The sequence below is a fragment of the Eulemur rufifrons genome, chromosome 28 (genome assembly GCF_041146395.1).
Source record: "Eulemur rufifrons isolate Redbay chromosome 28, OSU_ERuf_1, whole genome shotgun sequence".
In the NCBI taxonomy this organism is placed as follows: domain Eukaryota; kingdom Metazoa; phylum Chordata; class Mammalia; order Primates; family Lemuridae; genus Eulemur; species Eulemur rufifrons.
In genome coordinates, this window is record NC_091010.1 from 21806635 (window position 1) to 21828948 (window position 22314).

The window sequence follows — 22314 nt, forward strand, 5'->3', positions numbered from 1 at the left end:
TTGACCACCATCTGCGCAGTCCCACCCTCCGCCCCCAGCCTCTGGTAACTACCATTTTACTCGGTGAGTTCAACTTTTTTTAACAATCCACATAAAAGTGAGATTATATTATATTTGACTTTTCTGTGCCTGGTTTATTTCACTTAACATAATGTCCTCCAGGTTCATCCATGTCGCAAATGACAGGATTTCCTTCTTTTTTAAGGCTGAATAGTATTCCATTCTGTATATTACACCACATTTTCTTATCATTCACCCACTAAGGTTGTGGTCCCCAACCCCTGGGCCAAGGACTGGTACCGGTCCATGACCTGCTAGGGACCAAGCTGCAGAGCTCTACCGCCCCTCTCTCCCCCAAGTCTGTGGAAAAATTGTCTTTCATGCAAGTTAGGAACCGGGGACTGCATGGCAGAAATGAATGGCGGGGGAGTGAGCGAAGCTTCATCTGTATTTATAGCCGCTCCCCGTTGCTGGCGTCACTGCCTGAGCTCTGCCTTCTTCACCCCCAAATATTACCCCTCATCTGTGGAAAAAATTGTCTTCCATGAAACCGGTCCCTGGTGCCAGAAAGGTTGGGGACAGCTGCATGAAGGTACACATAAGTTGATCCACATCTTGGCTATTGTGGCTAGTGCTGCAATAAACATGGGCGTGCAGATGTCTTTTCCACATACTGACTCCACATCCTTTGGCTACGTACCCAGCAGTGGGATTTCTGAGTCATATGGTGGCTCTATTTTTGGTGTTTTGAGGAACCTCCATACTGTTTTCCAAAATGGCCGCACTAGCTTACAATACCACCGACAATGTGCACGGGTTCTCTTTTCTGCACCTCCTGCCACTTACCTTTTGCCTTTTTGATAACAGCCATCCTAAAAGGTGTAAGGTGATATTACATTGTGGTTTTAATTTGCATTTCCCTGATAATTAGCAATACTGAGCATTTTTTCATATACCTGTTGGCTATTTGTATGTCTTCTTTTGAGAAATGTCTATTCAGGTCCTTTGCCCATTTTTTAAATTGAGTTATTTGTTCTCTTGAGTCGTTTAAGTTTCTTTTGTATGGTGGATATTAGCCCCTTACCAGACACATGGTTTGTAAATCTCTCCCCCCATTCCATAAGCTGTCTCTTCACTCTGTTGATTGTTTGCTGTGCTGGATTAACTTGTTTAACTGAAGGGTGGAGACACTGTTGACTGGCAGGAGCTACTGAAATGTGAGTCAGTATGTTCGTGTAGTGCTAGATGCCCTCACAGGCTAGAGCAGGCTTGGGGGAACTTGGGGCCACACACATGGGCATAGCCCCTTACCCCATGCATCCCTGCCCAGGTGCCCCCAATCCAGGCATAGAACTGCAGAGCTGCCCACACCACACACACACTCACAACCCAATGCACACAGCTCTAGACTTGAGTTCAGAGCCACGTGGAGCATCCTTGGACCAGGGCAGACAACTTCCACACCTGCTGGGCTGGGAAATGACCCAGGAGGCCTTCCTTCCCAGGCTCAGGAAAACCCCAGCCCTGGGCAGTGGGGGCTCTGGGTTCCATTCTGATCGCCCTCAGCTGACCTCAGAACTACAACCCAGAGGGTTCCCTAATGCTGCGAGAGTTTGGGGAGAGGCCTGGAGTCAGCGCTCTCTGTACCTCCCCCTCCCCACTGCCTCTTTACTCGCCAATATCTCAACACAGTGTGTTCCATCAATCACAGGGGTTGGAGGAGAGTGGAGGCTGAGGTCCACCCTCCTTCAGAGGCCCCAAATTCCACTTTGCTGCATAGACTTTCCCTAGATACAACAGCCCTTCATGCTTTGGTGAGAATTAGCTTGTGAAGTTGCTTTCTTCCAAGAGGCACTTAGCATGGCAGCCCGTGTGAGCCAGTAAGGCACAGCTGGGGATGTGAAGGAGGCCACAATGTCTACAAAAACCCTTCTCTTGGCAGCAGAAGTGTTAGGGCAGGTGCTCTCAACTCACTTTGCCCGCCCACCCTTAATCTGAAGGAGCAGGGACCCGGCACGTTTTGTCAGTTCTAGAAGGTCTGCCTCCCACTGAAGACAAATCAGCAGCCCGGTGCACTTCACATTTAGCTGTTTTAATGCATAATAGCTCTGTACAAAAACAAATCACGAATGAATCCTCACAACACCCCTGTGAGGTAGGTAGGCAATTATTATTCTCCCATTTTACAGATGGGGAAACTGAGGCAGCGAGGTGAGGTGATCGGCCAGTGGTCCCAGCACAGCTGAAAGTCAGGGCTAACCATGAGAACACAGGGCGGCCCTCCCAGTTCAGCCCTGACCTCTGACTCCTCATCTAGACCTTGTCTGCAGAGAAATTAAAACTTTTAATACATGCAAAAATAAAAGTAAAAACAACGACAAACCTGAAAAGGTAGTGAACAGACATACAGTAGTTCTGCAAAAGGATTCAGCCAATACTGAGTAGATGCAAATAACTTCGGCCTCTTCTCCCCTTTTCGAATATCGTGACCAGTGACACATCCATCGTTTTTCTGCAGAAGTGCATGAGTCCAACCAAGGAGAGGCTTCCCCGGCCCCAGTGAGCCAGGCGAGGGGGTGGCCTCCTCACTCTTCAGCCCCCGGGTTTCAGCAAACACCAGTCCCCAACCGGAAGAGCTGCAAGGCTCAGCTCAAACACGGCACTTCTCTGCCACCTCTTCCGAGCAGCCGCCCGCTGTGTGGACAAAGTGGATGCCAGCGGCCTCCAGCCCAGCAGAGTCTGGCCCCTTCTGCTCCCACTGAGACGCAGCTCAAGGAGCCTCACCGAGGATGGCCTGAATCCAGGTGACCCTCTGACGTCATCCTTGGCCCACTCTTGCACACTCCGCTATCCATGAGGCCACCCAGCAGCTGCCCTTGATCCAACACTCCTTGGGGCAGCAGGGTGGGGGACACCAGGCCATCCGGGGGTGCTGGGGCTGGGGGTGTGGACAGAGGGACCTGCAGCCCCAGGCTTGGGTCCCCGCAATACCTCCCCCCAGGTTCCCAGGCAAAGAGAGCAGCCCTCTTCCACTGTCCTGCACCTGCCGCCTTCTAGAAACTCTCCTCCCGCTGAGAGGGACTCCCTGATGGTTCCAGCTCCTTGGGAAAGTGCCACTATCCTGCCAGCCCCAGGACAAGGGGACACTGGAAAGGAAGACGAGGCAAAGGCCTCAGCCAGATGCTACCTTGGCCAGATGCTACCGGGCCATGCAGGTTTGTCCTTTAAAGAAATAGAGCCACCCAGAGCACCGCCCCACCCACTCCAGGCAGGCAGGGCGCGAAGGCAGTGCTCCAGCAGCAGGAGGGGAGAGGCCATGGGCAACAGCGAAAGGCAGGCAGGGGCCAGCTCCACGCCAGGGGCTGCCCGGCCAATCTGGGAGGGGGAGAAGAGGACAGAAGAGGCGACGAGCTCTGTTTGGCAACTGGGGGCTCCTTGGAGGCCGAATGCCGCCTGTCTGCAAGGTGCACACGCGGGCCTCCCTGGAGGCCGTCCACACGCCTCTGTGGTTTGCAAGGCGTGACTGTACTGTCTCGATGTCCTATAAAAAGCTCTTTCCAAAAAGGCTCCCAACCCCACCCCAGTCTCTCCAGGAAGTGGGGTAACGTGCCCCGGGGCGCCTCCCAGTGAAGAGCACCTCAGACAGCCCCAGCCGGCGCAGGGCCCTACAGAAGGGGGCAGGGAGGAACCCCTACAGCAAGTCCCCGGTGGTGGAGGGCTCCGGGTTGCGGCTCTGCTCTTGCCACCTGCAGCGCAGTCTCGAGAAGGGCTGTTCTTCCACACTTTCCAGCTCGGGGAAGCCCAGCTGGTTGAGGAGCTCATAGACACCGGCCTTCGACGCCACCTGGGGAGGACAGCAGAGGTGGGAGGCAGAGTTTCAGAGGAGGGTGCGTGCCGTTTGTCCTGCTGTCCTCCTCTTCTGGGCTCCAAGCACACAGCAAGTCTGGGGCCCGGGGCTGCCTCCCGCCAGCTCGGCGACCTGAACAAGTTTGCACTTTGACTGCTGGTAACTTATCTGGGCTTCATTTCCTCCTAACAGGGAAAACAATCTCTCCCTTGTGGGGCTGTCTCAAGGAGGGCTACAAGCACAGAAAGCACTCAGCAAGTGGGAGCGCTCCGCACAGAGATGGCGTGGGAGGCCAGGCACCTCGCTGGGCCCGTGTACCCCATGCTCCCATGGGGACACTCAGGAGCACAAGCCCGGCCACTCAGGGCATCACAGCTGGGCCTGCAGGGAGGGCTGGAGAAGGCGGCACGGACGTAGGCGCAAACGAGAGGCCCCGGCTGTGTGTCTGGGCTGTAGGCCTTTGCTCCAGGTGGGTCAGCTTAGCTGGGGCCTCCCCAGACACTCAGCCCTGTTGCCCAGCGGTCCAGGCCCTGGCACCAGACTCAGACCACCCGCCCCTTTCTCTCCCCCATCACCCTGGGGGAGGGGGAGGATGCAGCCTCTGCCTAGATAGAGGGATGGGTTCATCCCTTCTGGTTCCCAGGGAAGCCCTCACGCCCACCCTCCACTCACCCACAGGAGAGAGGGGCTGAGGACCCCCAGGCTGGAGCCTACACTCCTGCCAGGGCATCCCCCACTCCCCATTCAGCTGAGGAGGGGATCAAGCTTCTTCCTTCCCCTCCCTCCCCCCAACCCCTCCCCTGATTTCCACTCTCCAAGCAGAACCCAAGCAGGAAGTGTCCTTGAGCCCCCGCCTCCACCCCTCCCCAGGGGCTCAAAGATGAAGCTGAGCCCAGGCCCGCTCAAGAGGGTGGCAACATGACCCTGGTGTGACCCCTCCAGGTCTCCTGACTCAACACCCACCCACCTGCACCAGGGGCCATTTCAAACACTTCCCCACCCTGACGCCTAAGGCCTGCCCGCAAGGCTGGTCCTTTGCAGTCCCCTTCCCGCCACGGGGCACTGTGGTGGGCCCCTGCCCCTCGCAGCATTGAGTCCACCTGCACACCTGTCCAGCCCCTGTGCTCCTCCCAGGCCCCCCTGGCTGGGCCACCAGGACTCACTCCAGATTGGAACCACCAGGACTCACCGGTGAGGTCACAAGGGGCCCGCTTCCTGGCAGAGGGGTAACTACAGGCCCCCTCGCCAAGAAGGAAGGGGCCTCTCCCCCAACCTAGAGGTGCCAAGGCTTTGCCTCTTAAAACAGCTGAGTGGACGAAGAGCCGGGAGGCCAAGCAGAAAGGGAACCAGGAGGTGGAATGGTGACAGTGGCGTCTTTGGCCGAAATATGTCAGGCTTTGGAGCCACCAACCGCTCTAACGCCAACCTTGAACAAGTTACCTCGCTTCTCTGAGCTCGGTCTCCTCCTCTGCAAGACGGGACAGCAACAGCCACACTATTTAATGCAGACGGCACCGCATGTATGGCATCAAATCCCCACCACAGCCTTCTGAGCTGGTACCCACAGTGCCTGCATTACTTGCACGTTAGTATCCAGGACAGCAGGTTTAGAGGGGATGGCTAACTGGTCCAAGGTCACAGCTGGAAGAAGGCAGGGGCAGGGCCACCACAGCCGTGCCTGTGGCCCTCGCAGGGCATAGGTGAGGGCTGCACATAACAATGGCCATGAAGTGCCCAGGCTGGCCCAGAGCCAGCACCCAGGCAGTGTTGGCTGTGGTGGCATGTGCTGCCCCACTCTGTCCCCGACATACCTTGTCCCCTCCCTCCTCGTTCATTCATCCACTCATCAAACTTATCCACTGCCTGCCAAGCACAGACCCCATGCTGGGGACCCAAAGTCGAATGAGACAAAATCTTGGCCCAGTGGACGCTTCCTGTAGAATGAGAGATGAGAGCTCTTCCTACTCAACAGAGGAGCCTGTGACCGGGATCCCGCAGGTGACGCACAGGGACCAGGTGGGGACGACCCAGCCCCACCTGTGAGACCCATCACCCCGTGGGCCCCCTCAGCCTGAGCCTCCCACCTCTCACCTCCCGCATCCAGGTGCTGAAGGGCCTCTGCCAGGAGTCGGCCTTCTCCAGGTGGAGGTAAGCGTTGAAGAGAATCAGGTAGACGTAGCGCTCCAGGTACTGCAGGCTCCGCAGCTGCAGCCTCCGCATCTCCTGCTCCTCTTTGGCTGCCTTCGCCTGGAGGAAAGGGCAGGGTGGACTCAGTGGGGCGACAGGGGGATTCTTTGGCCCCCAACACACAGACACACACACCCTGCTGCCCTGAGCAGAGCCAAGGGGAAGACAGTGGAGCACATTAGCACCTGGAGTCTGAAGCCTGCTTCCTACATCAGAGGTGCAGCAGGCCGCCTGGCCTCCGCTTCCTCACCGTGAGATCATAACCGCTGTCCCAACCTGATGGGCAGCCAGACAAGAACAGGCTGTCCACAGGCAGGCTCCGTGCACAAACCCTGCATGGTGCCCAAGGTGTGCAGAGGCCCTCCTGGGTGGCAGGACCAAAGCCCAGCTCCAGCCACTAGGGAGGACCCCTCCTGCCAACTCCTGGCAGCACCGAGAGGGGATGTCTCTTCCGCCAGCCCCCATCCTCCCAGGACTAGAGGAAAGACTTTGGCTCCCCGCTCTCCGAGGGCCCTGATCAGTGCCCGGGAGGGGCTGGCGGCAGCGGGACAGCAAGGCCAAGCTCTCGGCTCCAACCTCCTCCCCGCCTCCCTCTGCCTGGGCTCAGCAGGTGGGCAAGTCAGCTCCAACTGTGAGAGGAGAAACCCCACCTTGGCCTGTGAGCCCAGCTGGTCCCCAACTGACTTCCTCGCCTGTTTCTCAGAAAGTTCAGGATCAGAGGTGGAAGGGGTGTGCTTATGGCCTCAGACCCCAGTCCTCGCCCTCTCCAAGGCCGGGGACAGACAGCAGAGTGAGAAAGGCCCCCAGGCCAGGGGGCAGCTGGGAGTCGGGGGCATTATCGTCTCAGCAGGCAGTGCCTGCCGTGGGGAACAGCACCAGGCCACATGCTGGGGAGACAGTGGCCACAAAACCAACTAAAGACACATCTCCCTGAGGGCATCCGAGTTCAGCTGCGCCATGGAGACCGTGCACCAGGCGGGGGCAACATGAGGGTGAGGATGGTGCCCATTGTGTGGGGCTGTGCAGGGGCTGGCCTGGCTGGAGGGAGGATGAGGAGGGACAAGAAGGGAGACTGAGCTCGGACCCAATTATGGAACCTGGCTGTGCCACCCAGGAAGTTTATCCTCCAGGTCAGCAGTTCACAACCTCGCTGTCCACGAGAACCACAAGGAGTTTTAAAATGCAGATGCCTGGGCCTCACCCCAGACCAGTCAAATGAGAATCTTGTTAGGGTGGGTGGGGCCAGGTGTGGGGATTGTTAAAAGCTCTCTGGGTGATCCTCTGCATCCAGGGTTGAGCACCATGGCTTTAGCCCTGGGGAGCCATTGAGGGTTTGGGGGCGGGAGTGACCTAGCAACAGCAGACTCGTGGGAGACTCATGCTCTGTAGGAAGGAGACTTAAAGAGGATCCTTTCGAGCCTGTCCTCAGTGTGGGGGGGGCCAGGGGGACAGGCCAGGAACAGGCGCAGGACGCACAGAGCCAGGGTCTCCTGCAAGGCACTCTGCCACCACGCCCGGCTTTGCTCTTCTAACCCACCATGGATGTGCCGTACACCCAGCGCCCACCACTGCAGCCCACGGGGGAGGAGCCCGGGAGAATGAAGGCCACAGCTCACCTCACACCCACCCCCTTCTCATCCCACCCCCCAGGCCTCTGCCCAGGCCCATGGCAGCTCTCTCTGCTCCCGGAAGAGGACGTGCCACTGGGACAACTCAGGCACAGCAAGCCCCAAGCCGTGGGGAACCAGGAAGCGCTGGTCTCCCAACAGCTGGACCACAGCTGGGAGCCTTCTCTCCAGGCGCACAATGCTGGTCTACGTGCTTCTCCTCCTCGGCTGCTGTGGGGAGGCCCTGGGGTGGGCCCCTCTCTGCCCCAGACGTGGCACAGCCGCAGCCCCGAGAATCAGAGCTGGGGTGGTCTGCACAGGGCCTGTAGTCCCGACCTCCCACTTCTGCCTTCAGAGCATCTGCTGTCTTTGCCCCCGGGGTCTCGGAGTGGAGGGTAACTTGCAAGGGGCCTTGGACATGGGGGCAGCGGTGGAAGGCGGACAGCAGGCTGTGCCGGGAGGGGCGAGGGGGCCAAGGCCAGAGCTCTGACTCCCTGGGGGACAGAGTCCTGGTTCTGCTGTTAAAACTGTCAGCCCCCAAGTCTATGAGGCAGGATTTCTCAGCCAAGTAAGCGGTAGAAGGCACCTGCAAACCGTGAAGGGCCACATCAGCACCCTCCTCTCTGTGACCCACTCCCATGGGGACAGAGAGACACCAGCAAGGCTCAGGTCTGAGGAACGTTCCCCGGGGAGGAGAGGTGCAGAGATTCCTTCCGAGCCCGACTGGCAGGGGTGGAATTATCTCTAAATTCAGACCACTCTGTAAAGGTGACGCCTGACCCCCCCCCCCCAGAAGGCGCTGTGGGCACATCCTGCCGATGGCACATCTGTGATTGGAGACAATGGCCCGTCTTCCTATCAAGGCCTTGGTTTCCTTAGAACCCTCCCACGTTAGCACTGCCTGGGCAGGAGGACGGGTTGGCCGTCTCCTGTCGATAAAAATAGTGGAGCTGTTTTTAAACCGCCTGCAGGCCAGGCTGTCATTAGCTGCGGTGGGGCCGGACGAGGCCGCCTGGTCCACTGGACTGAGCCCTAAAATAGAAGGGGCCGGGACGCGCAGAGAGGACTCTGGGTACTTGAGGCTTCTGTAACCTCCGGTGTGCCTGGCATCAAGGCAGGCCCAGCATTGCCTGTGGCAGCTGTCGCAAAGTTCTCTTTTCTGGGCCACCAGGAAGAGGCCCACTGAGGCACGGCTGGAGAGCCTCCCCAGGCTGATTATACAGGGAGTGAGCACGTGTCAGGGTCTACTGTGTGCCATGTGCTGGGATGAGCATGTCACACCCTGGTCTGATGATTAGACTCTCACACGCTCCCCTGGCAGCCCCGTGAAGGAGGAGGGACATTCATCCTATTTTGCAGGTGAGGCTGGGCAAGGTTAAGTAACTGCCCACGGTCCCCGAGCTGGGGCATGAACCCCGATTCCCAGGCTCCTCCTACCACCCTTGTCCTCTCACCGCAGTCATACCCAGCCACTCCCCACCTCACTCTTGCCTCCGGACCTTTTCCACTCCGTTCCTCCTGCCTGGAATGCCCTTCCCCTCTGCCTGGCCTGGCCCAGGCCAAGCCCTCACTCTCCCGGGGCCTGCTCTGAGCACTCCAGCCCCCTCTGCCCTCAGTCTGAACCTTAACTAAGCATTGCACTTCGTTCCATCTCGAGGTTTCTAACTGCTTCACCGAGGCAGGACCTGTCTCTGCAAACGATGATACGCCCAGGGGCAGGCACCAGACCACAGCTAGGACTTCTCTAGATCGGTATGCAGGAGGCGCTTGTGGCCAATGAACACTCACTCCCTAGGTCACCTGGCCCGGTCTCACAGCTCCAGCATCATCTAGAATCTAGGTTCCAGACAGCTGCCGGGACTCCAGACTCAGACGTGCCCACTCAGGGGCTCCACACGGACATCAGCCGGGCATCCCAAACCCACAGAGCACGGCCCGGCGGACCTCCTGAGTGCTCCCCAGGCCTGCTGCACCCACAGCTTGCCCACCTTGGTGACAGTCCCTCGTCCCAGCTGCTCAGGCCCAAACCTGGGATTTCTCCTTCACTTCCTCCTCCGCCCCACAGCCAACCAATCAGGAAACCCCGCTGGCCCTGCTTCAAAACACTTCCAGAAGCTGCCAGCCTCTCACCATCCTGGGACAGCCAGGCTGGCCTCCCTGTCACACCCCCACCGCCTGCCGCCTGTTCCTGACTCGGCCAGAGTGACTCTGAATCCCTGACATCGGTGCCTCTGCTCGGAGCCTGCCCTGGCTCCCCTTGCAGGCAGCTCAGTCTCAGGGCCTTTGCACTTGCCATGTCCTCCTTCCGTAACGCTCTTCCCCCAGCACGGCTCCCTGCCTCACCTCCCTCAGTCTGTGCAATGTCACCTTCCCTCCGAGTCCCCGCCTGACCCCCTATTTAACACTGCAGCCCTTCGCACGCCCCCACCTCCTCACCTGCTCCACTTCTCCCAGACGCACCACTGTCCCACAGACCACGGCTCTCACCGTGCTTTGGTCATCGTGGTCTGCCTACTAGAGTGCAGGCCCCAGGAGGCGGGGACTTTTGTCTTTTGCGTGTGCAGCGTGTCCAGCACCTAGTACAGTGCCCGGTAATCAGTAGGGGCGTAATAAATGCTTGTTGACTCAATGAATGACTAGTGCTTGCATCTTGCACGTTCATTAATCCCAGCCTCACAGGATGCCTGGGGTTGCCTACATTGACCCCTTTGCTTTCCAGACAGTGAGGCTGAGGTCAAAGAGGTGCACGGACCTGCCCAGGTCACATGGAGAGCTGGCCGCAGAGCCCAAGTAGGAACCGGGCCTTCTGCCCACTCTTGCTAGGGACTGTGCGCGCTTAAAACCTGGATGCAGCTCAGAGCCCCAGAGAAGAAGTAAGAAGGGCCAGCGAGACCAGGCTCAGGGTCTGTGTCAGTGTGAACCAGACAACCACCCTCCCCATCACTGGAGCCTCCCTGCTGTCCCGACCCACTAACTGGGAACAAATGTGGCCTGGTGACCTCTGTCTCCAGCTAAGGTGGGGCCCTGGCTGGGCAGGCAGCTGGCAGCCCTCCAAGATGGCCAGTCACAGACGGGTGGGGCCGCAGAGCTCAGACCCCACCCTGCTTCCCCAGTGCGACACCAGCCCTCTCCTTAGCAGACTCTGGCCCCCAAGCAACTGGCTGCTTCCAGCAGGTGTCCACCGAGTCCCTGCAAACTGCGTCCTCGGGCCTGCCTGGGGGTGGGGCCTCCAGCACAGGAAGTTTTCTGTCCCCAACCCCTGGAAGGGAGAAAATGGTCCTCAGCCCATACAGGTAGCCGATTTCCTAAAATGTCATATTTCATTGGTCACAAAGGGACCAGAACTGGCACCGTGGGCTGCTCTGCACACTATTCCTCCAACACTGTCCCCGGCACAGCTAGGCCAGGCACTGGGGTCAGCACTGACAAGACACGGTCGGTCCTGCAAGAAGCCCACTGTCCCTGCACATTACCCACGGAGTCTGCCTGGTGGCCTGCCACTGCCCACCACACCCCACACCCCACTCCCACCCCCACTGGCCACAGGCTGGTCTGCACCCCCCAAGGCAGGCAGAGCAGAGGCAACAACTTCAGGTGACAGATGGAGAAACACGGGCCCAGGGAGGCCAAAGTGACTTGCCCAAGGTTCCACAGGGAGTTCTGGGCTAGAGCCCAGGGTTCCCAACCACCGACCCAAGGCTCTGTGGCATGCTACAGACGGGTCCCCTGTCCTGGAAGACCAACAACGTGGACAAAGAACCAAAAGGTATAGTGAAGGTGACAATTAGGTTTTCTATTTATTATGCAACAATTTATTCAACCTTCTATCCGTCCACTCACTAGACAGACATTTGTGGAGTCCCTACTTGTGCCAGGCAGGGTCTGGGGTCAGGGTGTCAGAGGCAGCCCCCTGGCAACAGAAAGCAGTACCTCTGCTAACAACCACAACCCGGACCGAGAGAGCACGCACGGGGGATTATGCCGGGGTGGTGGGTGGGGAGACGCCGGCGTTGAGACGGGAACCCCTCCCAAACCACTGACAAGTCCAAGCTCAACGGTGCACACTTACAGACCATGTCTGGCACGCCGCAGGTGCTCGAGAGATGTTTATTGTTGAATAAATCAGGAAAGTCTCCCTGGAGGGCGGCAGTGGTTCCAGCTTAGCTTACAATGGGAAGGAAGGGAGACAAGAGAGGTCTTGGCTACCGAGGGCATGCGCCCTACACACACACACACACACACACACACACGTACTCACACCCACACTCTCACACCCACACTCTGTTCTGGCAGCCGCGCCGACCCGCTGGCTGCGTTCTGGGCTGGGTGTGAAGGAGCCTGGCGAAGCAGCCCTTTCCTTGGGTCATATTTTATGTGACAGCTCACAGCATTCCAGGGCTGCTGTGATGGCAGAGGTCCCACCCTGGAGACTCATTACCTATTGGAACGATGTCTTTGGGCACCAACTCTGGCCACACCAGCGCCTTAGGCTGAGAGAGACCCCCACTCCCCAGGGCTCAGGGCCAAAGCTGTCTTGCTTTATATTTTCCTTAAAATATAAATGACCTTAGGCCTTGGGGCACTGAGCTGATCTCCCTGACCTCTCGGCAGCTCCTCTGTGGGGCCACCACAGATGTCCCCTGGGTCGTGGCTGCTACAGTGGAAGGGAAAGGCATGCAGACTGAGGAGCTGGGAACCAGGCCTGGTCCTGCCTCCAGCCAGTCACAAAACTTCCTTAGGCCTCAGTTTCTTCCTCAGTAAAATGGGTCTAATAAAATCCGCCCTGCTCTCACCAGTTTTTCCGAGGACCAGAGGAGACAAAAGGTGAGTTCTTAGACAACTTAAAAACTACTGCTCAAAGTTAAAGCATTACAGTCTTAATAACATAAATTATAACTTGAGACCAAAAGACATTTTCCTTCTCCCTTACGTGGCTACCTTCACCTCAGGTTTTCTTCAAACTCCTTCTGAAGGGAAGCTGGGAGACACAGTAGACTGTTTTAAATACAGAACAGTAGGAATTAATGTCACCAGCCAAAGCCAAGGAAAAGAGCCGCTGGCATTAATGATTCTAGCAGGGCTTCCTCCAGAAGCCCTGACCTTGGTTTCTGTCACAGATATTTTCCCTTCCCAAGCCCAAGAGGAAACAACTAGCTCACCAGGCGGTGGCACCCCCGGGGCTGGCGGCCATCTTGGCTTCTCCTCAGCCAGCCCCGGCCTCCGCACGTCTCACACAGTGGCTTCGTTCAAAGGGTTTTCTTTCCTTCCTTTTGATGTGGTTCTTAAGTGCCCTGAGCCTTCTGGCCCTCGCACACGCACAGGGCGACAGGCCTCGACCCACCCTACCCTCACAGACACTCTGGACAACAGAGGAGGCCTCGCTGTGGGCTGCAGCCCCCTGAGGCTGGGCGCTTGAGACAGGCCTAGGCTGAGAGGGGCCGAGACTGTTAGACCAGGGAAGGTCTGTCCCACTGGAAAATGTCCGGTCCCACCCCCTCCCACCATGACCTGTGTCTGGGATGTTTCCTGTCCGCTGGCCTTCTCTCTCCTGCTCAGTCTGGTATTGAGCCATGGCTTCCCATTCTTATTTCCTCCACAGTGGGGCTGAGGTGGGCAAGGAGAGGTGACACTGTGCCCCCTCCTTCTTGGGAGGCAGCGTGGCATGGTGGAGTGGCCCCATCTGGGAGTCGGGGTCTGGGGTCTCGGCTTCCTCCCGCCATCTGCCAGCTTCATGTTCCTGGGCAAGCCCAGTGCCTCCTTCCTCAAATGTAAAAACGGAACTAACGTTAAAGCTCGCCCTTCAGCATACACAGACGCAGAGTGAGGACCGGGCCCCACTGTGGCTGTGAAAATGTGTGTCAGCCTGCTGTGGGCCCCTGTCGGGCTAGGTCCCAACTGGCCAAGGAGCCGTCAGGGCACGCAGGGCCCCAGGCTCCAGCACTCGTCTCTAGTGGCTCCCGGCCTCCCCCCCCGCCAGCCCCTGCCTGGTTCCCCTCCCCGCCCACCCCAGCCCAGTCACCCACACCCTCCCCACAGACCCCAAGCCCATCCGAGTCTAGAGGAACGTCAGGCCTCGCTGAATGCAACATCCTCACCCTGATTTTGAGACAAGAACCTTCCAAACCAACCCATCTTCTGAAGACGGGAACTCGGGGAGAAGGTGCACACAGAACTTGCTCGTTGTGTCCCGCTGTGCCCCCCCCGGGGGGGGGGGGCAGGTCTTTCTGGAAGTAATGCAGTGAATTAACGCAGAAAGAATGAGGGAATCAGCAGGTCACCATCCTGCAAATTCCAAATGAAATAAGAAGCCCAGGCAACACACACTGGTGTGTGCCAGTCACAGCAAGGGACAGGAGGACCTTTGAGGCCCCGATGGTAGCACACAGCACCACTCATGACCACTGCAGCCGACTGAGCCAGAATCTCATCGAGCCTCTGGCTCTGACCGTCTACAGGAGGCACAGGCCACCCTATACCCCGATGCAGTCAGCAAAGGCAGCTTCAGGAAGCCCAGGAGGACAAGCAGGTTGCTGAAACAAATAGCTTTCAGCGGGGAAGGAGGACTGTTTGAGAGACGTAATGGCCATACCGACCAAATGTGACCTGTGGGTCTTGGGTGGATCTGGATCCAACTGCAGAAAGACTTTTACGAGACTAGTGAGAAAATCTACATAGTAACTAGGTATCTCATGGTAAGAAATGACTGCTAATTGTCAAAGATGTGATAATGGCAATATGATTACCTTTTTCAAAAATCCTCCTTCTTTAAAGGTGCGTGCTGAAATATTCACAGAGGAAACACGGGGCCCGGAACGTGCTCTAGAACAATCGTGTGCAGAGGCCGGAGGCCGGAGGGGCTGGGACATGGGCCCACGAGGCTCAGGAAATTATTCTCTCGACTTTGAATTTTTCTGTTTGAAACTTTCCAAAATAATTAAAAAAAATAAGTTCCTACCTTTCAACTCATTCAATACTTCTTCTTCTAAGACTCAGGCTACAGAAATAATCCACACAGACGACAGAGCAAACACGCACTCTGATGTCCACATCATCACCTGTCCCAGAGAGCGACACGAAGCAACCTGTGGGTCCACGTCTACGCAAGAACAGCAGGTGAAACCAGGCACTTCCACTCAGGTGTGTGTCAGGTGAACGCTGAATGGGATGACTGATGTAAGAGCTTTTCAGCAAATGTGATACAACGCTCATGAGCTGCACCTAGTTACTCACTTGCCTCTCTTTGGCCGACTAGAAGAATATAAGCTGAGTGCAGCTTTAATCACTGGTCTGTCCTCAGTGTTAGCACAAGGTCTAGCACAGGACAGGCACGGAGTCAGCACGTGCTGGCTGAGCACGTTTAAATGCAAGAACATCATCCAGGTGGGCAGGCAAGACTTCCCGGGGGCCCACCACAAGCACACCCTTGAGAGAAGGTGCACACACGTGTACAAAGACCAGACAAAACGGCAAAAATGAAATCACTGATGCACTGGCAGGATTCTGGGAGACTCTCTCTCCCTGGACCATGCAAGCCTATGGCAATGCCGTAACATTGTCTTTTTAACAACAAACAAGCCACAGCAGTCCTTACCCTCGCTGTGCAACCTCATCACAGACGGAGACTCAATACACGTGCTGAGCCCCCCTTTCTGGTCCACAACAGAGAATGACCTCCACATTCTTCCACCCTTCCCCACTGAGGGTCTGGAATAGCTTTATTGCTGGAGGAAGCACAAACGGCAAATTCCAGGAGCTGTGCTCTTAATTGCTTATTATTGAAGTGTAAGTTGACTGCTGGTGCTGGCCGGGGGCCAGGAAGGGGGAATTCATTGTCTGGGGGCGCTGGGGGCGGAGGGGCAGGAAGCCGAGTGGCCACGTGCAGTTTAGAGTTTCAGGATGGCTGTGGACTCCTGGGAGGAAAGCTTCAGATGGGCAAAATGTGGACCAGACCCAGAAAGTTCCCAGGCAAATGGAGCCGGCGGAGGTGGAGAATCCCTGCCCGAGCCTGGGCTCCAGTCCCCGTCCATTCAGAGGCTCTGGGGGGTCCAACCAGACAGAGGAGCCCCCTTGCACATACAGCCCCAGGCTTCCCTGGAGCAGAGAACTGCGGGCCCCACTGCAGGTCACCTGGGGACCCTGGCGTGAAACCAGAGGGCAGGGGTTTAAATAAACAGACGGTACCACAGTGAGACACAGCCACCAATTTCCAGGAGCTAGTCTGTTGGAGTGAAGGGGTGGGAGCAGCTGCCTTTCTAGAGGCTCAGCAAGCCCCCGCAGCCCACTAAGGCAACAGAGAGGAGACCCCCGGGTCGAGGGCAACGTGGTCCAGGAGGGGAGCGGGGCAGGGAGTGAGAATCCGCCTCTCACCCCCACTCTGCCACCAGCCCATGTGGACGCTGGGCGGCCCACTCTCCCACCGCAGGCCCCACTGCTCACCTGCAGGGAGCGCAAATGCTGCCTAAGGCCCTTTAGCACTGGAATCTGAGGGTCTACAGGGACGTCCTGAAGCCAGGAGTGGCACAGGACACGCTGGCCCTACAGTGGATCCTCAGAGCCCTCCCATTTGTCAAGCACTTACTGTGTGTCAGCCGAGCCCCGTTCACACCTCCCCGTGTGCTTCCCACACACTGCCCTGCCAGGGGCCTGTGTCCAGCTGGCAGGAGGGGACACAGGCAGTCAGACAGGCAGAAGATGCTCTGTCCGGCTCCCACATCCACGTTCCTTGGGCAGTGGGCTCCGTCCCATCTGCGCGGGGTTTGGTGCTGGGCCGTGTGACCATAATAGGGCCCATTCCAACGTCCACTCCAATCCCATGTGTCGCACAATGCAGAGAAACTGTGATTTTTCACATTTCAGAGATGCTGAGCAGAATCTCCTGTGCACACACACGCACATGCAGAGCCGGCTTCGTCTAAGCTGAGGGCAGCTGGGACAGCTCAGACCACCCTGACGTCAGGCACCCTGGTTCAGGCCTGGCGGTCCAGGATGCGCAAGGTGACCTTGGAGGAGGCATTCTGCTTTTCCAGCCAAAGGAACAGTAGCCTGGTCGTTACAACTGTGATTCCCAAACCCAGGCCCGTGGGTTTCCAGGCCCACAAGAATTTAGAAATACAAATCTTTTCAAGGACTCTCCTCTATCCAGATGATATCCCTTCTATTTTTCTGTTATTAAAATAACCTTTCTTTTATGAAATGCCAACCATATTAGATGGTAGTTAGATTTTTCTTTCCTTCCTTTCTTCCTTCCTTTATTTTTTTGTTGTTTTTTTTTTTGGGGGGGGGGGAGATCCTTCTTTCCTTTAAAATGGACACATTTAACAAAATTACATGTTAGCAACCCTAGAAAGGTCCTTCCCTTTTTAAAACTGGACTATGAAATCCCAACAACTCTGATTAAGGTCCCTTCTAGTTCTTTCTTTGTTCTCTAACACCACTTCCCGGAGGCTATGACGTGATGATCTCTGAGATCCCAGACTGCTTAAAAATCTTATGCCCAGAGCCATACAACAGAATTCTGCTCCATCCTTTCAAGTGGTGGCACAAGAATTAAGTGACAGCCTCAACAAAGGGGGCTCCGATTGCCCCACCCCAAGGCCAGGTCTTCCTCCTGCCTGGAGGCCGAGACAGTCTGGGGGGCCGAGAGTAAACCACAGTCAGCAGAAGGTGCAAAACCGACAGACTGACTTCCTCCCAGACCCAAGGCCGGGCCTCCAGCCCGCCCTGCCTGGCCCTCAAAGGGAACTTCAGCCTTCAGGCAGCCTTGGCTGAGACCCAAACCTGGGGCCACAGAAACAAACCCTTGCTTAGATCTTAAGCCCCGTTGCCCATGGTGGCCCTTCAGGGGACTCTGGTCCCCAAGACCTCCAGCCCCAGGGGCCTAAGAAAAAAACAATGACTACTTGGACCGCAAACTCCCAGCCTGGTTCAAAAGTGAATCATTTCCTTCTTGTTGAACAAACCTCCCCATGTGCACCCACCACAGCTCGACTTCCCTAAAAAGGCACTTGCGGGAAGCCCAAAGGAAGAATGTGTGGACTGGGGGTGGGGGCGGGGGGGCTCACCCTGCAGGCGGCCCTGTCTGAGGGGTCAGGCTCTGACCACAGGTCTGTCCAGGGCCCTGGCAGGGCTGTGGATGGGGGGAGGGGCACAGGGGCTGCTGGAGGAGGGCTCCGGCCGTGCACAGTCAGGGGACCCCCCAGGAGAATCAGACCTGACCACTCCCCCACCCCTGCCCAGCCTTTATCAGGTGACTGAGGGGGCCAGGGCAGGGCAGTGCTGGGGAGGTACCAAAGCCCCCACCCTGTGGGACCCCTGGAGTAAGACCTGAGTGCCAAATGACAGCTCCCCTCCCAAAATACACACATGGAGTTTCAACCAGGTAGAATCCCCACACTCAGTTACCTGCAACTATTCCTGTGTCCTGGATGAGGCGACTGCAAACATGTTCATAAACAGTAACCATCACGATGACGGTGGCTGCAGAGGTGGTAAGCACTGACAAAGTCTCAGCCAGTGGGGCCCCAGGGCAGCTGGGTCCTCCCGTCCTCCAGGCCCAGGGCTAGGGGTGGCAGGAGGACTGGGGTGCTGGCTGGTGCCCCAGCCACAGGAGCCCCTCAGAGGGCGATGGGTGGAGAGCGCTCTTCTCCCCTTCCCCACCCTGCCCTTCCAACAGGGCGGGTCTAAGGCCACAGCCACAGGACAGGCCCCCCAGCCTCCCCAGTCTGCCCTCTCAATTCCATCCCCAGCATGGAGCCAGGGGAGCCCGTGGAGGAGTATGTCTAGATCTCCCAGGGGCTGCCCAGCCCACAGCAAGCTGCTGTGACTTTGCTGAATTGGATGGAACCAGCCGTCACCAGCCAGGTGGGCACAAGCTTTGAGAATGAGTGTTCTACGCAGCCCCATTCTGGGCAACTTGCATCCCTGACCCTTCCAACTGCTGGGGAATGTGGGGCGGGGGCGGGCCCTGGACGTGCGGTCAGGAGACGCAGAGCTGACCGGGCTCTCAGCCCTCTGTGTGGCCTGTGAAACCCACTCCGCCCCGCCCCAGCCTCCATTTCCCCGTGTGTCAAAGTCAGAGGACAACATTCTATGAGGCCAGTGTTACCCTGATTCCAAAATCAAACAAAGATACCACAAACAATAAGACTGCAGACCAATATCTCTTATGAATACAGACACAAAAATCCTTAGTAAAATACCAGCACACCAAACCTGGCAATATATAAAAAGAATTATATACCATGACCAAGTAGGATTTATCCCAGGAATGCAAGGTTAATTTAACACTTGAAATCAATTAACATAATATGCTGCATAGCAATACGATAAATGACAAAAACTATAGGATTGGATGAGGCCCACCTACATTATGGAAGGTAATCTGCTGATTTATATATTAATCTCATTCACAAAATACTTTCACAGAAACATCTAGAATAACGTCTAACTAAATATCTGGGTACCATGGCCTAGGCAAGTTGATACATAAAATCAACCATCACGAAAACATAGGCATAAATCTTCATGACCTTGGATTAGGCATGACACCAAAGGTACAAAAGAAAAAAACAGATGTTGGACTTTGTCAAAGTTAAAATCTTCCATGCTTCAAAGGACATTACCAAGGAAGTGAAGACAACATACAGAATGGGGGAAATTTTGGAAATGATATACCTGATTAAGAGACTTAGGGCTACAATGATATAAGAATATCTAGACTTCATTAAGAACTCCTATAAATCAATAATAAAGAGACAAAAAATTCAACTTAAGAATGGGCAAAGGATCTGACTATTCTCCAAGGAAGATACACAAATGGTCAACAAGGTCATGAAAAGATGCTCAACATCATTAGTCACCAGGGAAATGCTAAGCAAAACCATGATTAGTCATAACATCATACCCAATAATACAGCCAGAATTAAAAAGAAAGAAAATAACAAGTGTTGCGAGGACGTGGAGAAATTAGAACCTTCGGACACTGCTGGTGAAAATGTGAAATGGTTCAGCCACTTTGGAAAACAGTCTGGCAATTCCTTAAGAAGTTCAACGTAGAATTACCATACGATCCAGCAATTCCACTCCTAAGTATACACCCAAGAGAAATGAAAACCCACGTCCAGACAATAACTTGTACGTAAATGTTCATGGCAGCATTACTCGTAACAGTCAAAAAGCAGAAACACTCCAATGTCTGTCAACTGATGAACGGGTAATGCGATATGTCCATGCAACGCACTATTATTCAGTCATAAAAAGGAATGAAGTAATGATACATGCCACAACGTAGATAAACCTTGAAAATATCATGCTAAGTGAAGGAAGCTAGTCAAAAGGGACCACATATTACGTGATTCCGTTTATATGAAGTGTCCAGTAGAGGCAAATCCACAGAGACAGAAGAGTAGATTGGCGGCTGCCAGGGCTGGAGGGGTGGGAAGCGACTGCTAACAGGTACAGGTTTTCTTTTGGGGGTGATGAAAATGTTCTAAACTGGCCTGTGGTGACAGTTGCGCCACTCTGTGAAGGTACTGAAGACCACTGAACTGTACACTTCAAATAATGAATTGTATCTCAACAAAGCTGTCGTACCAGAGGAGAGGGCAAGACACTAGGGCGGCAGATGCCCCAGTGTGGTCCCCGAGCAGGGGCATCCGTTTCATCTGGGAACTTGTTAGACCTCCAGAAACACAGAATCAGAAGCTCTGGACTGAGGCCTAGGAATGTGCACTTTAACAAGTCTATCCATCCCTGTCTTGTGTGTCCAAAAAAATGAAAAACAAACAAACAAACAAACAAAAAAAAAAAACCCAAGTCTATCCACAGTAACAAACTGCAGTTAAAAAAAAAAAAAAAAAAACAAGTCTGCCAGGTGGTTCTGAAGCCCACTGAAGTTGGGGACCCCTGCTTAGAAAGTGTGGTTTGAAACCTTGGCTGTCCACTGGAATCACCGGGAAACTGCAAACAAGAGCCATGCCTTGGCCGGCAGCAGACCAGCCAAGTCAGGTTCTCAGGGTGGAGCTCAGGCATGGGCGTTTTACAGCACCCAGGCTGAGAGCCTCTGGATTGGAGGGTGTCTCAGCCCCTCTGCTCTTCAGCCCCTTCCAGGGGTGGGGAACCTACAGCCTTGGGGCCCCATGTGGCCTTCTGGCTCCTTGAATGCAGCCTTTTGGCTGAACTCAAATTTTACAGAACAAATCCTTCTAATAAGGGCCTCAAGGCCACAGGTCCCCACTCAGCTCGCTGGGGCCACCTGGTGGCCATACTGGGGAATGGCTCTGCATCTTGCCCCTGCCCCTCCAGGGGCCCTGGGATGGGCTCAAGGACCCCCATCCTCCCACTACTGAGGTTGGCATCACGCTGGCCTCTGGAATTGGGGTGGGCGGCCGGGTGGGGAGCAGGTGAGAGCCCTCCACTGGCTCTGCTTCCTCCCTTCTCATTAAAACAGCCAGAGCAACCACCTCTAAACAGCCCCGCCCACCCCAGCCTTCCCTCCCACTGCCAAAGGAGGAGAGCCCATACCCACCCAAACTCATCTCTGACAACTGACAAGACCGTGTGGGCATCAGACCACCTGCACTGCTCTAAACTCACTTTGCCCCTTCTGGCCTCCTCCCGCCTGACACACCTTCCCTGGGCTCTCCAGCAGGGTGTTCAAGGCCAGCTAAGCTCTCTGCTCTCCAGGGCCCAGGCCCTGCTGTGCCCCACCACACCCTAACGATGACACCCAGGGCTGCGGAGCTCAGCGGAAGGGAGGGATGTCAGCTCTGGGAGTCGGGTGGAGAGGGGGCTCTGACAGAGCCTGGCCAGCGAGGGGTGCAGGGCCTGTGGGTCTGCAGCAGGGCGAGCCATCCCTTTTTATCTACTCGGGCCTCTTGCTGCTGGGAGAACTCAGCCTGAGCTCAGCCCTGGCGGTGCCTTCTGGAAGTGGGAGGAGCTCAGCCTCAGCTCACTGCTGCCACCTGGTGACAACACACAAGACCACTGTGAGTGGGACCCAAAGGTAACTCAAAGGAGCCTCAGGATACAATTAACTGCTGGCCCTGGAGAAAACACATCTATCTTCCTAAATTCAGCAAAGTGTATCTTCTAAACTTCCTCAACCACCGTTTCCTCCCCATATCTGGCAGCTTCTTAATCTCTGCAAACTCCCCTCCCAACTGGCCTCCGGTCTTGGACGCAGTCTGACCCTAGATGCCCTGTTCTGCCTCCAGCCAGGCACCCACCCTTTGCCCTAGTCAGGGTCTGCACCATGACCCTGAGCAAAGGCTGCCTCACTCAGTCATCTCCTGGACATGTGCTCAGCTGCAGGCTCAGCATAGGGCTGGCTTGGAGCAGGCCCCCTCTCTGCAGGGGCCGCAGAAGCTGCCCCTGAGACTCACTGGCGGCAGTAGAGAACACAAGGCACACACTGCCCCTCTCAGCACCATGGAGCGCTCACCCCTGCCCACCTGCTCCCTCGCTGCCCCTCTCACTCCGGCCCCCACCTCTGCCCCTGCAGCCAGACAAAGTCACCGCGCAGGTCAGTACGCTCCACACAGGGCCAGGGCCGCAAATGCCAATGCCCACCAGGTCAGGGGACCAGGCCGGGAGGGCCAAATGTGACAGAGCGGAGAAGGCTGGGGACCAGCACAGACGGGAGGCACATTCTTTCCAGACAGGCTGAAAACACAG

General features: G+C 56.1%; 1 protein-coding gene across 1 annotated transcript in view; it reads right to left on the minus strand.

The window, feature by feature from the left end:
• Window positions 1–3691: 3691 nt before the first annotated feature.
• Window positions 3692–22314, minus strand: part of PALD1 (phosphatase domain containing paladin 1) — a 38910-nt gene continuing 20287 nt past the window's right edge. Inside the window, exons 18-19 of the mRNA XM_069460696.1 lie at window positions 5939–6094; window positions 3692–3844 (exon numbers count right to left, since the gene is read on the minus strand). Coding sequence (XP_069316797.1) covers window positions 3692–3844; window positions 5939–6094 — 309 coding nt within the window. The remainder of the gene's footprint in view (window positions 3845–5938; window positions 6095–22314) is intronic.